The 18,775-nt window shown below is 40.0% G+C and overlaps 1 protein-coding gene across 1 annotated transcript; it reads left to right on the top strand.

Annotated features, from left to right (window-relative positions):
- Positions 1 to 7,034: 7,034 nt before the first annotated feature.
- On the top strand, positions 7,035 to 18,744 carry arhgef38 (Rho guanine nucleotide exchange factor (GEF) 38). The gene is made up of 14 exons (XM_085409759.1): positions 7,035 to 7,395; positions 10,631 to 10,815; positions 11,945 to 12,062; positions 12,187 to 12,334; positions 12,452 to 12,469; positions 12,567 to 12,766; positions 12,972 to 13,105; positions 13,230 to 13,334; positions 13,426 to 13,545; positions 13,844 to 14,212; positions 14,313 to 14,447; positions 15,773 to 15,974; positions 16,972 to 17,255; positions 18,060 to 18,744. Exons 1-14 carry the CDS (start codon positions 7,182 to 7,184, stop codon positions 18,240 to 18,242), a joined length of 2,415 nt encoding a protein of 804 aa, XP_085265885.1. The 5' UTR covers positions 7,035 to 7,181; the 3' UTR covers positions 18,243 to 18,744.
- The last annotated feature ends 31 nt before the right edge of the window (positions 18,745 to 18,775 follow it).

The raw sequence follows: 18,775 nt of genomic DNA, 5'->3' as shown, positions 1-18,775 counted from the left end.
CGACTCGGTTCTGCTTCTATGCCCCAGCTTTGTTTACTTTTTCCCACCGAGGCTTCTAGACTTCTGATTGGCCAACATTTCGGCACAGTTAGGAATCTAGCGCCACCTGCTGCTTTGGCATGTTCATAGCAGCGTTTTCCTTCATTTCTGCCTTTATGTGTGGACGGGATTATTTTTTAAAACGAAAACGGAAAATCTCAGTTTTCAAAAATACCCGTGTACGTGTGGACGTAGCCTCAGTCTCTGACTGGAAGCGCTAATTCGTCATTCGGCTTTTGTCAGACTAAAGTAACTGTTAAAACTGTTTGAAAAGCTCAGCTATACAACAAGGAGAGATTGAGAATTTCCTTTTAGTTCTCAGTTTATTTGATATTGACAAAAGTTAGTCAGTTTTGTCTGTTCTTCTGTAAAACAAACTAAGATTTATTTTTAGAATTAATATTTTGTTTCTAAGTGGAATTGACAATTTAGTCTGTTTCGTTTGTTCTATTTTGAAACTTAAACGCTTTAGCGGCTGCCTTTTGTGTAGTTTGCAATATTTGCCTTTATTTATCTGAAAAAGTCTCATGTTCCTTAAGTACATCTACCCTGTTGAACTTATTATGGGAAATAAATATTTAAATAAAAACAAGCTGCTGATTATTTCACATTTTACTTGTGAGCAACGGCACATTTAAATCTTACAAATATAGTTATTTGGCTTATATCGTGATAGATATCGTTATCGCCTGAAATGAAAAAAACATATCGTGATATGAAAAAATCTCATATCGCCCAGCTCTAACCACACATGGTAAGTTTAATTTACAGTCACTACTTTAATATATTCTACTTATTGTTCAATATAGTTTCTTTATGAAATTTATTTTTCTATGACACCTTCCAATGTTTATATGGCGTGCACACATATTAACACTGCAAGCTCAAAGTTCTGTTTTATGTTATATTAATACATCTTTCTTTGAGTTATCTGGGGTTTGGCTTCTCCTCCTGTCTGGCAAAAGGTGTGGCAAAGGGCTGGGAGAGCTGAAGTACCACTGACAGCCTAATTGGATAGAACCACATGCTTCATTGCCTTGGGGGGTGTTTCAAGTTTGTTTAATTGTTTTGTATTAGTTGGTTATATGGCAGCCATTTTGTTTTCCCCTGTGTGTGTCATTTGGTTTAGCTAAACCAGTATTTAAGTTCCCCCATGTGTCATTTCAGCAGGTTAGCTTGTCTTATGTTTGGGTTGAAGTTTTGTTAATTGTTATCTTGAGTTTAGTCTATTGAGTTGACCTCTTTTATTGGTCTCCCTGTTTAAGTTTTGGCTTTGTTAAAATATCTTTTTATACTTTTGGGTCAATAAAACCTAGTGATGGGCAGATGAAGCTTCATGAAGCACTGAAGCTTTTCATCCAATTGGTTCACCCCAGCACAAAGCTTCTTGAAGCTTCATTTGCTCTAGTAGGACATCTACTGGACGTAAAAATATTAGTTGGCATGAATTTGAAAAGTGTGGCATTTTGCACACAGCCTGTAAATGTCAACAACAAAAGGAGTGTGTAAAACATGTATATTGTAGTGATGGCAGTATACTGTGTATATTTATACTGGCAGTATGGAAAATGATTATTTGGAAATGCTTAAAATGGAAATGATCATTTACTGTGAGGTGAGGTGTGGTTGGGGTGTGGACAGTGGTTGCCCATATGGAAAAGAAATAGTAAAAACATATATGATTTATATATGATTTACTCATGAAAGTGGCCACTTTCTCATTACTTTCATATATTTTTTTAGTAAGTATACAAAACATACAAGTTTCATTGTATAATTTTTCAAGGGATCTTATATGTGTTTTCACTCTTGTATGTTTTTCATACAAGTTTCATACAAGACAGATAAAAACTTTATAAGATTTATATATATCGTTTCCATATGGGTGTGCTTTTGTAACGTTGAAATACGGACAGCTACAGTCCTGCCTGTTCACATTTTTTTCTGTAAAAACTAAATTTTCACTGCTTTTATGACCTTTTTAGTGGGGAGAACATAGCTAGGATTGAATGATTTAACAAATCTTTTAAATCCTTTGTCCTCCACAATGCTAAATAGCTGGGAGTCCTCAATCACCATGCTAACCAGGTCTTCATCTATTTGAGATTGTTCTCCTGAGGAAAGACAATAAAGACAAAGCACAAATATAAATATCACACACGTAACTTATTACAGTTGTATAATATTGTTATATCATTTAGTAACATTACTGCATGCTATATTATCATTGCATTTGATGGCTCACCTGGTCTTGCTCCACAATCGGTGTCCCCCTTATTCTCATGCAAAGCTCTGTAGTGCCTAAGCACGGATGAGGTGTTGTTGTTATATCCCAGCTCCCTGGCACATAGCAAACACTTCACCTTGTACAAAAGTAAAGACAGCTTAACACAAATTATATTGCACCATCAGTATTATGAAAATACATCTTCTGTAGAAATTAACATACCTTGTTGGGAGGAATAAGATCAAAATGTTCCCACACAGGGGAGGACATCCTCCTCTTCTTAGCTGGCTCCATTCTCTCCTGACTTTCTCTCCTCACTCTCATAAACCTCCAAACTCTCACTAACCGCAACTCTCCATCAAACACCCACATTTTGAATGAAGTCTGAGGGGTTTATATCGCTGTCATAGCTCGCGGCAAAGTTCGAACCACTTCCTGAACCAGTCACGGGGTACAGCCGGACAGCGAGGCTTCGGACGTCATCATTTTCAGCTCCTCCCATAAATGAAGCAAGCCTCGTTACGCGCATCGCGGAAACGCCCCCTCCATTACTCGACACAAGCTTTGAAGCCTCGATACAGAACGTCACATCACTAATAAAACCCCCTCTTTTTTGAATTAAACACCTGTGTCCTTTATGCTTTACTGCTTGGTCCCTGACATCGAGACTCATCAGACCAGGAAACATTTTTTTTTTCAATCATCCGATTTTGGTGTGCTTGTTCAATTCTACCATCACTCCTGTTCTTAGTTGATAGGATGGGAACCCAGTGTAGTTCTGCTGCTGTAGCACACGAGGTTCAACGTCTTGTGCATACACTAGCTGTAACAAGTGGTGATTATTTGAGTTACTGTTGCCTTGAGCTCAAAGCATTCTGGTCATGGACACCCTATGTCCTTGTGTGATTGCACGTTTTTCCCAGCGAATAAAAAAAAATACTATAGCTGTCAGGGATATTGTGGATTTCATGTTGATAATTTCAACATCATGAGATCAAAGTCTGTATGTATCCATTGTGCCTTGAACAAACAATGATCCCATTCCCCTTGATGTGTTTCTTTTACGGCTCTATAGGTCGGCCTCTGTTCAAACAAACAAGCATAGCTTATGAGGAGCCATAAAAGCTGGTTCATGTCTTTGATATTGTCGCCACCCCCAATCGGACCCTGAACAAGTGGAAAGATGGATGGATGGATGGATGATAAAAATAACAGCTGTGTTTTTAGGCCACAGATTTTCCCATAAGTCTAAATTCCCTTGCAAATGTAAACTCTCTTAATGAAATCAAACAAAGCCACACCTTTAAATGACAAAATGTCACACCAGCTCCTTAGAGCGAAGCAGTTCAGCTTACAGACGATAACTTTGTTTACACACTTGGACATTTGTTTACAGTGTTTGATATGGTTTACTTTATCAAGTCCGCTTGGTTACATAAGACTCTGTGCTCTGATGTGTGTTTGACTACGTTCAGCCCTGTGCTTCTTTCTCTGTTTGACAGAGAAGGAAATAATTTTTGTGAGTCACCCAATGTTCACAGGTCTAAGTATAAGGGGTTATGAAAAACACTGAACAGGGTTTGCCTTTATCCCAATGGAAACCACTGGGAAATCATTTGTGTTTAACACTTGACATTTGACTTTGCTAGATCATTTCATTGGATCATTTGCTAGGTCATATTTGTAAGGCAGGGTGCGTAAGACAGATGTATCTGAAACTGATATCAGTGAAACAAGGTTTAGTTAAAAATAATAATAATAAAAAAAACAGACAATGAAGTATAATACAATTATATATCAAATTGAGGTAGACAGATTGAGTTTATTTAGTATTAATTTACTGACAACATTACTGAGTACAAAAGATTCTGGTGTTCATCATTTCACACAAGACAGAGTTTTATTGTTAGTCTTGTAAAGCACATGTATACACTTACCAGCCACTTCATTAGGTACACCTATTCAGTTCTTAATTAATGCAAATATTTAATCTGCTAACTCAATGGCAGCAACTAAATGTATTTAGGTGTGCAGATATCATCAAGGTGACCAGTTGAAGTTAAAACTGAGTATCAGAATGAGGAAGAAAGGTGATTTAAGTGACTTTGAACGTGGCATTGTTGTTGGTGCCAGATGGGCTGGTCTGAATATTTCAGAAACTACTGATCTACTGTGATTTTCCCAGAAAATCATCTCTAGGTTTTTAGAAACTAGTCTAAAAAAAGAGAAAATATCCAGTGGCAAAAATGTCTTGTTGATGCCAGAGGTCAGAGAAGAATGCTTTGAGCTCAAGGCAGCAATAACTCAAATAGTCATCACTTGTTACAGCTAGTGTATGCACAAGACGTTGAACCTCGTGTGCTACAGCAGCAGAACTACACTGGGTTCCCATCCTATCAACTAAGAACAGGAGTGATGGTAGAATTGAACAAGCACACCAAAATCGGAAAACAGATGATTGAGAAAAAAATGTTTCCTGGTCTGATGAGTCTAAATTCTGACCCTACCAAATGTTACAGAAGAAATCAAGTGTAGACAACATAAATGCCAAATAGCCCATCTTTGCTTGTATGAGTGGTTCAGGTTTTTGTTGGCGGTGTAATGGTGTGGGGGATATTTTCAAGACACACTTTGGGCGTAGCATTTGCCACCAACTGAGTGTCGTTTAAAGCCACAGCTTACCTGAGTACTGCTGCTGGCCATTTCTGTACTTTTATGTCCACAGTGTACCCATCTTCCAGCATGATAAGATGCAGTGTCACAAAGATCAAATCAACCCAGACTAGTTGAACATGTTACTGAGTTCACCGTACTCAAATGGCTTCTATAGTCACAAGATCTCAATTCATTAGCACACTTTTGGAATGTGGTGGAACGGGATATTGTCATCATGGAAGACCAGCTGGCTCATCTGCATAAACTTGTCAAATCTGTGTCACAATAAAGTCAGGTATGAGGGAAAAAGTGGGTCCAATCTCGTATTTGCAATGTTGTAGTAAGTAAGGAATGTGTTATTTATATATCACCTTTCAAGAGAAAGATCCCAACAAAATACCAGAGCGTTAAAAAAAAGAAAAAAATAAGAGTACAGTGAGTCTTTCTGTGTTTTGTAGGCCCAAGCAGATCACATTTTTTGCTGTCTGCAACCCAGGATTATGGAAATAGTTTTATCTGAGTTAACTCACATTATATCAGTTCGTGGTAGGGTATCTTATTTGGATGTGATGTCTCACCAAAGCACCGCCCAACCTTCCTAGAAAAAAATGTGTGTGTGCATGCATATGCATGGGTGTATTCAAATAAGGAAAATATGTATGGGAAATTCCAAAGTGTTCGCTCACAGGGTGTCGCTTTATGGTTGGGATTTTCTCCAGAATATTGTAGGGTCTTTAACTTACAGTATAAAACACATTGAGGAGATTGCGGTTGTGATTTGGTGCTATATACAATAAATAATCCTGAATTGAACTGAACTAAATACTATGTATGCATGTACAGCAATTGTTAGTTTTGCTGGAGATGAGGAAGATGTGTCTACATGTCTCCACGCTTTTATTAATATGCATCAGTCTAGTGGAATTGAGCAACATATTAGTAAGAGAAATATGGAAAAATAGCTGTAGGCTCTATGACTAGAAACAAAGTATTCCACCTGGCAGGGAAGCTGGCCAGAGGCTGACAGAAACATGGAGATAGGATGTCAGGGCAATTAAAAAGTCCACTCAAGCATCAGCTGTGGAAGAAGAAAGGGTTAACTTCTAGGTAGAAGGCACAGCCAGAGAACCAACAGGTTGTTGACAAGAAGAAATCCATGCCTTCCTTCTAACATCAGGAGATATGTTGGGGTTAATGGAGCAAAGAATTAATGAATGGTCGTCCCAGGCTGACAATGCAGTATGTCTGCCAGAGGCTAGTTGTCTGATTGGTGGAGGAGTGAAGATCAGAGAGTCTCAGGCTGAAAACTCTCTTTTGCTAGATATTAAAATGGTTAAACACGCTCAGACTCTCTTTCCCCTCCAAACATTCAAATAGATTTTTCTGCTGATGAATAATATCAGACACTTACAAAAAACACACTGTTGTCAATTTCTCATCAGGATTATGAACGCATGCTTTAGAAGATGTCAAACAGGTCTGTGTCAATAAAAGATGAATAGGTGTTTTAAACAAACAGACAATGGGAGTCTATTGTCTCTCCTTCAGTGGGGAGGAAACACACTCACTGTTTTCACAAGGAACACTGTGATCATCTAAGCATGTGTTGCTGACGTATGTTTCTAAAAACCCATGTGAAATTTATCTACTGATCCACGTCCTGCATGTAACAGTAGTTAGTTAATGTATAACTTGACTTGTCAATACCTTTCCTATTTGCTGTGGTTAAAGGGCACACAGATGTAAAATCCTTAAAATGTTGTATTAGGACCTGTATCACATTATTGCAAAAATATAAAACTCAATTTGTGATTTATAGTGTGTGTGTGTGTGTGTGTGGGGCGGGGGTCACATGTATGAATTATTCCTTATCAACATATGACACCTAACCCTAAGGCTCTTAGACGAGGATAACTCATTAAAAAGACCTCAGCTAGCCATTATTTTTCTGTCTTTACCCTTAAGGAGAGACAGATTCTAGTTTATCACTTTCTCTTCCGGGATGGATTTGAATGCCTTAAGGGCAGAAACACAGAACAGCAGCAAAGAGGTGTGGCCACACAGCTCCAATGACAGGTAGACACAAGGAGGAGCTACATTACCTGTGCAGAGCTGGCGGCCAGTGCACAGGGAACAGTACACCTGTTGTACTTCCCAGGCTCTAGCTCTTTTTTTTGTTTGTTTATTTTTTTTCGCTCTGTTTCCTTGTGTCTCTTTCTTTCCTTGCCTTTTTTTGATTTTAGTCTAATAGCAAAGCCTCATGATGGATCCCAAGGAGGGCGGTGGAAGTGAGAAGGAAAAGGAAAAGGAGAAAGTGATTAAAAGGAGGAACCGGCCTGTGTTCCTGCGTTACCTGGAGAGGAGAAAGACGGACACAATCGTAGCTGATGACACGGACAAAGGTGACATCAACCTGGGGACGCTGGTGAGGAGGAGTCAGTCTGACAAGACAGAGTACAGCGCCAAACTTAAAGGTACAGCAACTAATGATGTCCCTCAGGGATCAAAACTATGGCAACAACTTATACGCGCAACTGTCCTTCTGAAAAGTCTCTGCATTTCAAACATGGTGATAAAATGCTGTGTGGGAGAAGTTCAGACAAATAGATCTGAATGTAGACGGGCTGTAGGAGCAGCATCGATGGCTTTCGGGCAAATAGTGATCACACACACATACGCACACACAAAAGTGTGGGCCGCTCTGCACCCTGAACCTGTTGTGTTAATATGTGTTGAGCAGGCGATACTCCCACAGGGATGAAGCCACATATGCAAAGTGTGCTCCAAACTCAGGCACAGAGGAGTGGCTTAAAATTGTTCCAGGCCAGCTTGTAAACAAGGCCAGTGTTGTGCGATGGGGGGGACTTTGGATCTTTTTTTTTTTTTTATTTAAAATGTTGGGTCTTAGTTTTGATCACAGTGGCCGTAGCATTTAAACCAAAAACCATGGGAGGCATAAGCCAGCTGCAATAGGAAATGAGCTGTGAGAAACAATTGTCAATTCAGCTGTGTGTTGCCTCATTACTACTGCTGACACAGTCTTTTCATTCTAACACATAGTAGTAAGTAAAACTGGATTCCCCTGTCCTTAAAGTGCAGTCAGTGCCTGGGAATGCTCCCTGCCGATGACATCAATCATCAGCAGGGGGTTGATATGAAAGATTAGGTAAGTATGTAGGCTTTCCTGTGCCACTTGTTCTTTGTCTTCTTTTTCATTGAACAATGCTCATCACATGACAACATGACTGCACCGTGGTTCAAATAACTGTCTAATAGTGCAGTCTAACCTAGTTCCATCTTGGTGTTTTGTGGATAACAACACCTTTCACACACACACACACACACACACACACTTTTGTCTTTTCAGAAGATGTTAAGTTTATATGAGACATAACCACTCTTCATCCCTTTGTACTTTCTACTTTCAGAACCTGCATCATGGCAGGCTGAGTTGTACAAAAAACACTGTGATGTTTTGAGTAAACTATTTACCCGCGCCTTTTGACTTCACCCTCAGGGAAACCAGCAGCATTACATATTTACACCAATGCAAATATTGACAGAACGATGACTTCACTGAAAGAGGAAACATATGACTTGCTGCTAGAAAGTCTCTTCTCATATGCTTGCCAGACAGGTTGGTCAAGCCATAGAGCCATGGCAACAATGACATCAATTTGTCTAATTATTTACCGCAACTAAATAAAATACTTCCAACAATGATTTACCAGCAAAAAACGCCACAGGACAGTAATGGAACAGATAAAACTACCTATTTGTTTGTAGTTTCTGAAGTCTTTCTCGCCTGTTTTCTAACTTTCAAATAACTTCAGGCATTTAAAAAACAATTTAATTTATTGTGTCCAAAGTATTTCTCCTTCCCACTGATTGCCACAGGGGCCTGTGCTATGCGGATAAGTCTGTCATGTCATTTTTCTTGATGGTGATACATGATACACTGTGGCCTTCATTCTTTCCTGTCCACTCTATTGGATCCCTTTCACTGGACTGAGCAGTTAAAAACGCCCTGTATTTGCTTTCATGAGAACTCCGATCCTAGTAACCATACCTCACCAAACATAATGCCGGCAGAAGGATAAGTTGAAATGTCCCGCCTATTCTTGATCCATGTTTTTTTTTTTTTTAAACTCTGTGGAGGGAACCTTTCAAGGTCAAGTTTGAATGAGACAGACGACGTGTTCAGTTCAAAGCTCTGGAAAGGAACCGGGATTCATTTAACACATTAAAACCTTTTACAGTGGCAGGAAAATATCTATTTATGACTATAATATATATATATATATATATATATATATATATATATATATAATATATAGTATATGCTATACCATGTAATGACCAGGTGAGGTGGCTTCAGTATAGTTACTGTGCAAGTAGAGCCTTCACAAAGACAACCACATTTTAACCACATGTTAAAATATACTAAAATACTTAAAGTATTTTAGGAAGGAAGAACATTGTATTCCAATTAATTATATTCCTTCAGTGACTCTTATGTCACTGAAGGAATATAACTGAAGGAATTGTGTGAAGCTCTTGTTGAATTGGCAAAAAAATCAGTCAAATAAATCATGACTAACCACTGCAGATTCATTTTACAGTTTCACAAGGCTGGGAAGCAAGGTGAAACTGTACGCAGCAGATCTCTGGAGTCACTCACCGATGCTGAACACTGCTCCCATTCATAAGAGAGCAAGTACCGGCCAGAAACACAAGATGCATTCTGCGTAGCTTCAATAAAGGGCATCTGTTTCGTCATCTTCAGTCTGCACCAGCAGGCAATGGCCATGTTACTCAAGCTGCTGATATATAGATGTAGTCATCTTTTGCAAATGGTTCCTTGGTTCCCCCCCCCCAAAATACAAGAAGCTCTTGGTAATATTTGTACACTAAGATGAACTTCAACTTTTTAGAGTTTGCAGTGTTTACTCTTGTGTGTGTAATGCATAACCTGAGGCTGACGGAATACATTTGTTTAAATGTGCATGCGTGACTGTGTGTGTGTTTGTTCATCAAAAACATGTGAATCAGTGCTGATGTGTGTGTTGGTGTATTTGTACGTGTGTACTCATAACTACACCCCCCCACACACACACACACACACGCAGCAGATGGAATGCCTGAGCACGCTGTAGGATTACATCAGTGGCACGATTAGTTTTGCAACCTGACACAGGTCTTGCAGCCTTCTGTCTCTCCCCCCCCTCTTTTCATCGTGCTCTCGCAGCAGAGGAGGAAGCAGTGTGTGGTGTCGATTAGGCAGCAAGGAAGCATCCCTCTTCCCTGAGCAGACACTCCTGCCTGCCATGCAAAGCACAGAGCAGCCACAGACTGATTAGGCAGCAGAGCAGTTAAAAAAAGAAGCAGAAGTCAGCCTGACTGGCATGTTAAGTGAAGTCTCTTGGCATTCAAGTAAAAATAATTAGATCACTGTGAAATAAAGAATGCTGCTTAGGCATCAAGAGGATGTGTTACAGTTTTTTCAAAGCATCGCACAGCTTATGGCGCCAGGGTATTTACCCAGATTTTAGAAAATGTCACATAGATGGCTTAAAATGGTAGAAAACATATAAAATTAGCTCATTAATGTTGTATAATCTGTGTGACTCATTAGGACAGATGCTACGATTGTGATGTCAAATAAAAACCTTTCCGAAATTTTAACGTTTGACTGTCTTTTACTTTTAGAGAAAATGACACCACGTGGTCTGTCCCCAATCCCATCTCCGGCCGTTGACCCAGAGGAGTTGCGTGCGAGGAAGATGAAGCGCAGGGCAAAAGTCATTCAGGAACTTGTTCAGACTGAAAAGGACTTCCTCACTGACCTGGAGCTGTGCATTAGAGAAGTGGTGCAGCCTCTGCGAAATCTCATGGTAGGTGCTTTTCACGATCCTCACTAAAATCTCTTGTAACCTTACCGCTGACAGATATCCATATACGCTCATTGGCCGCTTTGTTAGGCACACCTGTTTAAGTCCTTGCTCGGGCATATAGCTAATCAGCCAATCAAATGGCAGGAATTCAGTGTGTTTAGACATGAGATATGGAGAATCAGAATAGAGAAGAAAAGTGATTTAAGAGACTTTGATTGTGGCATGGTTGTTGGTGCCAGTAGCAGGCCTGGTCTGAGTAATTCAAAAACTGCTGATCTATTGGGATTTCCCCACACAACCATCTCTAGGGTTAACTTAGACTTGTCCCAAAAACAAAATATTTTCAGTGAACAGCAGTTTTGAGTAAATAACATGGCCAGAGAATGGCCAGTCTGCTCTCAGCTGACTGGAACGCATCGATAACTCACATAACCACTCATTACAACCAAGAAGAGCATCTCTGAATGCACAGCGCATTCAACCTTAGAGCAAATGGGCTGCAGCATCAGAAGACCACACTGGGTGTCAACTAAAACAATTTTCAATAGACGAAATGAGTGTCAATTTCTGCTGCGATATTCAGATGATAGAGTAAGAATTAGGTGTAAATAACATGAAAGCATGGATATATCCTGCATTGTTTCAGTGGTTCAGGTTGGTGGTTGTGATATCAGTGTGGGGGAAATACTTTGGCTCACTTTGGGCTCCTTACTACCAGTTGAGCATTGTTTAAACACCACAACCTACCTCAGTGTCTACCAATTTATGACAACAGTGCATCCATCTTATGATCATGTCATTATGAATGTTTCCAGCACCTTGTAGAATCTACGCCAAAAAGAATAAAACACATTATTAAGGCTAAAGGGGATATTAGCAAGGTATACCAAAAAACCTGTCTGGTGTATGCGACAACAACAATGAAAATCAGTGCCAATGTAAACCTCAGTTCAAATTCTTAAACTATACGCTGAGCATTTGATAGAAGGTCATGAATCTCTGCTTAAATGTCAAAACAAAGCAAAGCCTGGTCATTTAAATAACATCAACCTTTGGTTTAACAATACTCAGTTTAACTGACGTGTGGGTAGAAAATGCACTTGTACATTTTGAGTCTGCTGGGTTGCAGGTTGTGGATGTGGATCGACTGTTCACCAACATGGAGACGGTGTGTGAGGTCTCTGCAGCACTCCTTCACAGACTGCACGAGGCCATGGCTGACCCTGATCCAGAAGCCGTTGTCATAGGTAACGCTAGTCTAGTTTCTGAGTGACTGACAAGCTGTCTGACTGAAGCAGTTTTGTCTTTGGCGATTGTTGCTGGTCACATCAGTAGTAAATGAAACATGTTGTCTCCCATTTTAATTTAAAGGAGACGTATTTATCCAGGCAAAGGCAGCTTTAGAAGATGTATATAAGATTTACTGTTACCATCATGATGAGGCTAACGCATCCCTCAAATCCTATGAGAAAGATGAAGAAATCAAGCAACATTTTACCACATGTGTATTAGCACTGAAGTAAGTTAAGCCACTTTCTCTAAATGATTTTCACCTTTATTATTTTTTTTATGTTTATTATTATGTATTCCAAAAATTATCCTTTTCTGTTTGTAATCTTCTTTCTTTTCCTTTCAGGAAAATCTATGATAAAGAGTAAGTGTAGTTACTGGCAAAATTTTTGCACTATGTATTTTTTGTTATTACTTTAGCTTTGATAGCTGATTATTGGCTATTATGCACATTTGCACAGAGGGAAACCTAATTTGTTGGATATGGGTTCACTGCTCATCAAACCCGTTCAGAGGATCATGAAGTACCCATTGCTTCTTGGGGAGCTGTGGCACGCCACGCCTGAAGACCACACCGACTATCAGCCGACGCAGGAGGCATTCACAGCTGCCAAGATCATAAATATTAACATCAATGAATTCAAAAGACGCAAGGACATAGGTGAGATTTCATTCACACTGACATACGTGAGGCAATTTTTATTCATAATGTGTGTTTGTAAAAAAAATGCATCTATATGAACGGCTTTAGCAAAACTGCAAATTTATTTTGTGTACCGGTATGTGTGTTTTATACACGATCCATACCAAATATATCCATACCAAATCTGATCAGACCTGTTCCCCGGCTTTTTGTTGATTCTCAGTTATGAAGTACAAGAGGTTGGAGGATGACGGCACACTGAGGGGAAAATTAAACAAGTTTAACATCCACTCCATCAGGAAGAAGGGAGACAGGTTTGCCGGTTATCTCAAAATCCTCGCGGGTGCTGATACACAGGTAAAACAAAGTGACAGCAAACTTTTTCCAGTTCATTCTCCACTCTTTATAGCTAATATGAGCTATACAGAGGAATAATTGGCTATTAGTATGTTTATGTGTAAGTGATGTGTTATTTCCGTAGGTGAGAGATGAAGTGTTTGACAGAGAGGAGAAGCTTTTCAGGAGTTTAGAGAAAGCTGCGAGGCAACTGGTCAAAAACGTTCAATGTTACCTGCAGTACACTCAGGTAAGTACATGTTTGACCATTTTCTTTTGCAAAATATGCATAATATATAATTTGGCTTATTTTAAGGTTTGTTTTTCCATGTTTCCTGCAGGAGATGGTGTCTGTAGCTGTTCAGAGTGTGCAGGATGTGAAGAACATAGTCAAGGATTCAAACAAAAATGATGGCAATGGTTTGGTCCACGACAATGGCTACGATCCCTATAAGGTCTTTGTAAGTGTGCTATTTGTTGTCCTTCAGTGCAAAAATGTTTCCAGTTTGCTTTTATATTTGTATCACTGCATGATATTCTGTGCCAGTGTCAAAGTACACTCTTCATCTCCACTTTGAGAAAACTGCTGGGCCTCAAAGATGCGTCATAGAAAAAGATTTTGCAAAAAGATCTCTCTCTTTTTATTTTTAAGGAGATGCTCACAAAACAAAACTGTTTATATGTACAAATTAAATAAGTATGTTATGAGCTACACAAACTAATCTTCATTTCTTTCCTTTTGCCATGTTTTTCCCCCAGAGACACAATTTGGAGCACTTGGTGCTCACCCCCCTCTCCTCTCTGCACGGCATGTTCACAGCCCCTCAGAAGCTCATCCAAAAACGCTATGACAAATTACTAGATTACTGCAGTCGCCTGGAGCGCTCTTCCTCTTTTTCATCCTCTTCTTCCACCACTTCTTCCTCTCTTTCACCGGCATCAGAAGACCCACCAGGTCCAGCCAAGAGAGACTACGAAGCTCTCAATGCTTTGCTAGTGGAAGAACTGCAGAGGTTCAACACAGCTGCATACACTATCCTGACTAACAGTGTGGTGTTTCTAGTGGCGCTACTTAGAGGGCTGATGAATAATGCACTGATGGGTGCTCCATCAGTGCACCAGCTACCAGTAAGGATACATCTACAAATATCCCATTTGGAAGACTTTAAAGGTTTTTTTTAAAATAAAAGAACAATAAAGCTAACCTGTGTTATGTTTGCCTTTTCAGCCTCCGCTGTCAAACATTGCTGAGGTCCAGAACAGCATCATGGATGAGCTGAATAATCTGACTTTTGTCAAGGACAATGCACAGAAGTTAATGGAGCGAAAAGTCAGCTTTGAAAAACGAGACAGGAAAACTGCGGTAAGAAAGCTGAACAGACTAATCTCACCTTTACGTAAAGCCTCAAGTGTGTGATTTTAAAACCTCTGGTCTGAGGATTTTTCCATTCGTCACTGATCACAGGTTAAAACAAATGTGCCATAGTCTTCAGTTTTGAGAAAATTCAAAAAGACCTTTGTTTTTCCAAACTCTGACAAAATCAGTCGCAAGGCATAAATGCTCAGTTATACGCATCACAGATCCCAGGCTATGATGAAGCTAAGTACTTGATTCAGGAGATAGGCATCAGTCTCATTTGCAGGATTGTGTAAGTGTGTTGACCCAACCATCATTTCTCTATAATTTGCTTCAGAAGACCAGACTTTCTTCTTTTTAAAGTGCTCTTGAGCAAAAGTTCTCCAGGCTTCTTACGGTCTTTCAAAGTTTTTCTTTGGGCATTGGCTGCTTTTTCCCTGCTATTTCAATTTGAGTGTAGTTCTTGTACCTGATCTTTTATTTTTTGCATGTTTACTCAGCAAAGACTGAACTTTGCGTCATTCAAGCATAAAAAACAAAACAAGTAAAAGGATGCACCAGCGTTGTGTCTGTTACCAGATCTAAATGGGGCTTGGGAGCACTTTTTTATTAGCAGCCTTTCACAAAAACACATCATTAGTTCCCATTTCTTTAGCCAACTCTATGAAATTGTCAAATGTAGCACAGTTTTACAGGCATAAAATGGTATTTTTGCACCAACAAGGTGATTTCCAAAAACTATTAGCCCAAAACTTGGCATATCTTGGGATGGTGTGCACTGTATCCCCAAAAACTTGAGGAAATTAAACAAATAGAATACAATAGAAGAAGTGACAGGACTAAAAAACGAAGTCAGTGAAAGTCATGTCCTTAAGAAATGGATGCCAAGAAGCCATTCTTACAGAAGGGAAACAGGGAAAAAAGGCTGAGGTATTCTAAATTACATAAGAATTGGGCTGAAAATCTGTAACAATTAGTCTTATTGGGGGAAGTATCCAAATTTTACAATACGTACAGAGGAGGTCATGAGAGAGATACAGCCATCAGTAAAACACTGTGGAGGCTCAAGACTTTTGCACAGTACTGTATATTGGCATGCTCATTGGTCTGCATACGCATATACACTAAAACATCTGCACCTATATTAGAAGGCTCTTTTTCTTGAGCACGTGAATAGATGTGTTTGAACGTCCTAGCTCCAGGATCATATTACCATTCACCCTCCCTAGATTACCCTTGTGTACTGTTACCTAACACTCCTACGTAAACCTGCACACCACATACCCACTTCAAATATTTACGGCAACACTTCGTGTTGTGCTGTCCTTCAGGTGCCGGAGGTGCAGCATCAGACCGAGGAACAGCGTGCCTGGCTGCTGGCAGAATACCCAGTGAACCGACTGTACCAGTTGAAGAGGAAGTGCAATGGCTGCCAGGAGCAGGACCTGAGCCTGCTGGAGGGAGAGCTGGTTGCTCTGATTGAGGACACAGATCCGATGGGCAGCAGCAGCCGCTGGCTGGTACACACTGGAGGCAAGTGTGTGTGTGTGCGCATGTAGTACTGTTAGTAAGACACACACCGTGGATTAAGTTATCACACTGGATCATCTGCAAGTATGGGTGCCACAGGTTTTATCTAATGCATTTTTCTCTGTGAAAACACTCACACCAAACTTTACTTTCTGGCCTTGATAAGTCAGCAGATGAGAATTTGTCCCAGGAGCTCCTGTGCTGTCATGGTTGCTGGTTGCCTCTGGAGATCGTTGCCTCACAACAATGCCGGCTCCATAGCTTGTCTCTATCTCTGCTTTGCGTCTCATAGAGGCACCTGAGATCCCAGCATCTTGCTTGGAACAAACTGCTGTACGCAGTTGTATGCAGTGTTACTTAGAGTACAAAGACTTTTCCCCTGGGGATTCAGAGACAAGGATGAAGAGATATCACTGGTGCTCATCTTTGTACTCTGAAATAACAAGTTCTTTTTTAAGAACACTAGAAAAAAAATAGTGTGTGTATGTTTCTTGGCGTAAAGTACATTCTTCACAGGCTTGTCTTTTCCTCAGGGATAACAAGCATTCCCAGGAAGTTGTTGTTCTTCCTTCTGTTGATATCAACACTATGAATATGCGGGCCTCATATTTACACACTCTTCAGTAACTCACTGGAACTGGATTCGAGACTTGTGTAAGCAAGTGCTCTGTGGCCTCTGGATGAAGCCCCTTAACACTCACTGTCATACATCTCTAAGATTGCTGCTTTGATCCCATTGTGATTTGAATGGATTATTTTCTTGTGCCAATCAAAAAATATGAATGAAAGACAAATGAAAAAAATAACAGTGGCTTTAAAAGATTACGTTTCTGGCAGAAGATGCCATATTGATATTTTTCTATAACATCCATAATAATCTGCAGGGCTACATATAAAGAGAGATTAAGCTTTTTTTTTTTTTTTTTTATAAATAAAGCTTAAAAAAAAAAAAAGCTTAATTTTAGTGAACCTGACAAACTATCTCTGTGTCCCTTGTCAGGTATGCAAGGCTATGTCTACTCCACCTTCCTGAAGCAGTACAACCCTCTGAGGGACTCGCAGCGGGCAGGCCAGATGGCCAAAGAGCAGCCCCAGCAGCAGCCACCTGCTACGGTGGATGAGGACTTTGATGACCTGAGTCTGTTCGTGTCAGGAAGCGGCAGCAGCAGCCTGCGCAGCTTCAAGCTCTGCGCCACTGACAGTTGCTCAATTCTCTCGGGCCTGCAGGGGGAGCTGGAGAGCACTGAGGACACGGAGGACACAGTGGACTCTGAGGCTCAGCAGGTGTGTGTGGTGGTCTGCCAGCTGATCAGTACTGCTCTCACAGTGTCATATTAACATATCGCACTACTTAGCTCCATAGAGGATAACCTAACAGTTAAGGTCAGAGTAGCTGTATACACTGAAGTTAGAAAAAAAAAAAAGAAGACTGAAATTCAAGGTCAGAAATAAAACAACAACAACAACAACAACAACAACAAAACGCACATCACATAGACCTTAAAAAAACTGATTTAAAAAAAAAAAAAAAAAAAAGGCTCAGCCAATAATAACTAATGGTTTACCCGAGCCACAGCTGTGAATTATGGGTTATTGCAGCGCGTAGGTAAACGAGGACCGCAGGTATATAGACTCGATCAGCAGAAGATGAGTCACTCTAAAATCACGTCTAATGGCTTCACCCTGTCTGCTGACATTAAATTTAATTGTTTTTAAAATAGCATTACATGGTGAGATTGCTGTCACTCAGCAGCACTCGTAGGGTTCGTCCTTGGGGCCTTTGACTGAAATACATCTCTGATCATCATCGAGTTAAAAGGTCTTGAAATACATAAAAGATTATAAATAAAAACTGACATAGGTTAATGGATCGCAGCGAGTGAGAATCAGTATTGGTGTTACTGCTGTGTTTTGCCAGGAAGCTTAACACTGCCACCTTCTGGATTAACAGGAGTGCCTACATATTCCTTCATGATGCCTTTTGTTTTAGGTTTTTGGATTGAATCTTAGCTTTTTGCTTTTAACACATTTTAAAAGCGATAATTGCATCTGCCTTTGCTCACACCTAAACTGGGTCTGTTTCCACAGTATTACGCCGTGTATGCATTTCAAGCCCGATGCGAACAGGAACTGACCCTGCAGGAGCACCAGCACGTTCGCATCCTTCAATTCTGTGACCTGGGAGGTAACAAGGAGTGGTGGTTGGCTGAGGCTAACGGACAAAAAGGATACATCCCGGCCAACTACCTCGGCAGGATGTCCTACGCCTAAAACACCCAATTCTGAGCATCAGTTTACCGTTTTAACAAAATGTAATTGAACCAAGCTACATTTCTGCTTGGCGAGCATCCCAACAGATATTATTATCATACCATAGTGTTGATGTTGAACCTGCTTGGCCTTCAGAAGATAACAAGAGAGCTCACTAATGGAGCTTGACCAGTGATCTGTGATGAATGTGGAGAATTATAAAAGCACAGGGCACTGTGCTGAGCACTTTTTATACTTCAGTGTTGTCGAGTTCATATGAATAATGAAGTGATTTATTAATGAAGTAAATTTTTATATATAAAAATATATGACATGATTTATAGATAGAGTATATGTTTTATGTGAAATGATTTATATGAAGTTTTATTCACCGTTTGCCCTGAAATGAAGAAATACGTTCAAAGTCGTTGATAACGTTATGAATAAAAACTGCCTCTGTGGTTATTGCTGTTCTGGTTTATTCTCCATTCTCTATTTCTCCCAATAAAACTGAATGACTGAATTGAGACAGTCACAATAAAGTCAAAGCTACT

Source organism: Rhamphochromis longiceps, linkage group LG6 (assembly GCF_057381845.1).
Source record: "Rhamphochromis longiceps isolate RC_006_pf linkage group LG6, R_longiceps_female_GT1.1, whole genome shotgun sequence".
NCBI lineage: Eukaryota > Metazoa > Chordata > Actinopteri > Cichliformes > Cichlidae > Rhamphochromis > Rhamphochromis longiceps.
This window is presented reverse-complemented; position numbering and strand designations above follow the sequence as displayed.

Coding starts and splice junctions, on each gene's coding strand:
- arhgef38 (XM_085409759.1), top strand. CDS start 7,182: ATGATGGATCCCAAGGAGGGCGGTGGAAGTGAGAAGGAAAAGGAAAAG. Junction 7,396..10,630: donor GTACAGCGCCAAACTTAAAG/GTACAGCAACTA, acceptor TTTTACTTTTAG/AGAAAATGACACCACGTGGT. Junction 12,063..12,186: donor TCCAGAAGCCGTTGTCATAG/GTAACGCTAGTC, acceptor TTTAATTTAAAG/GAGACGTATTTATCCAGGCA.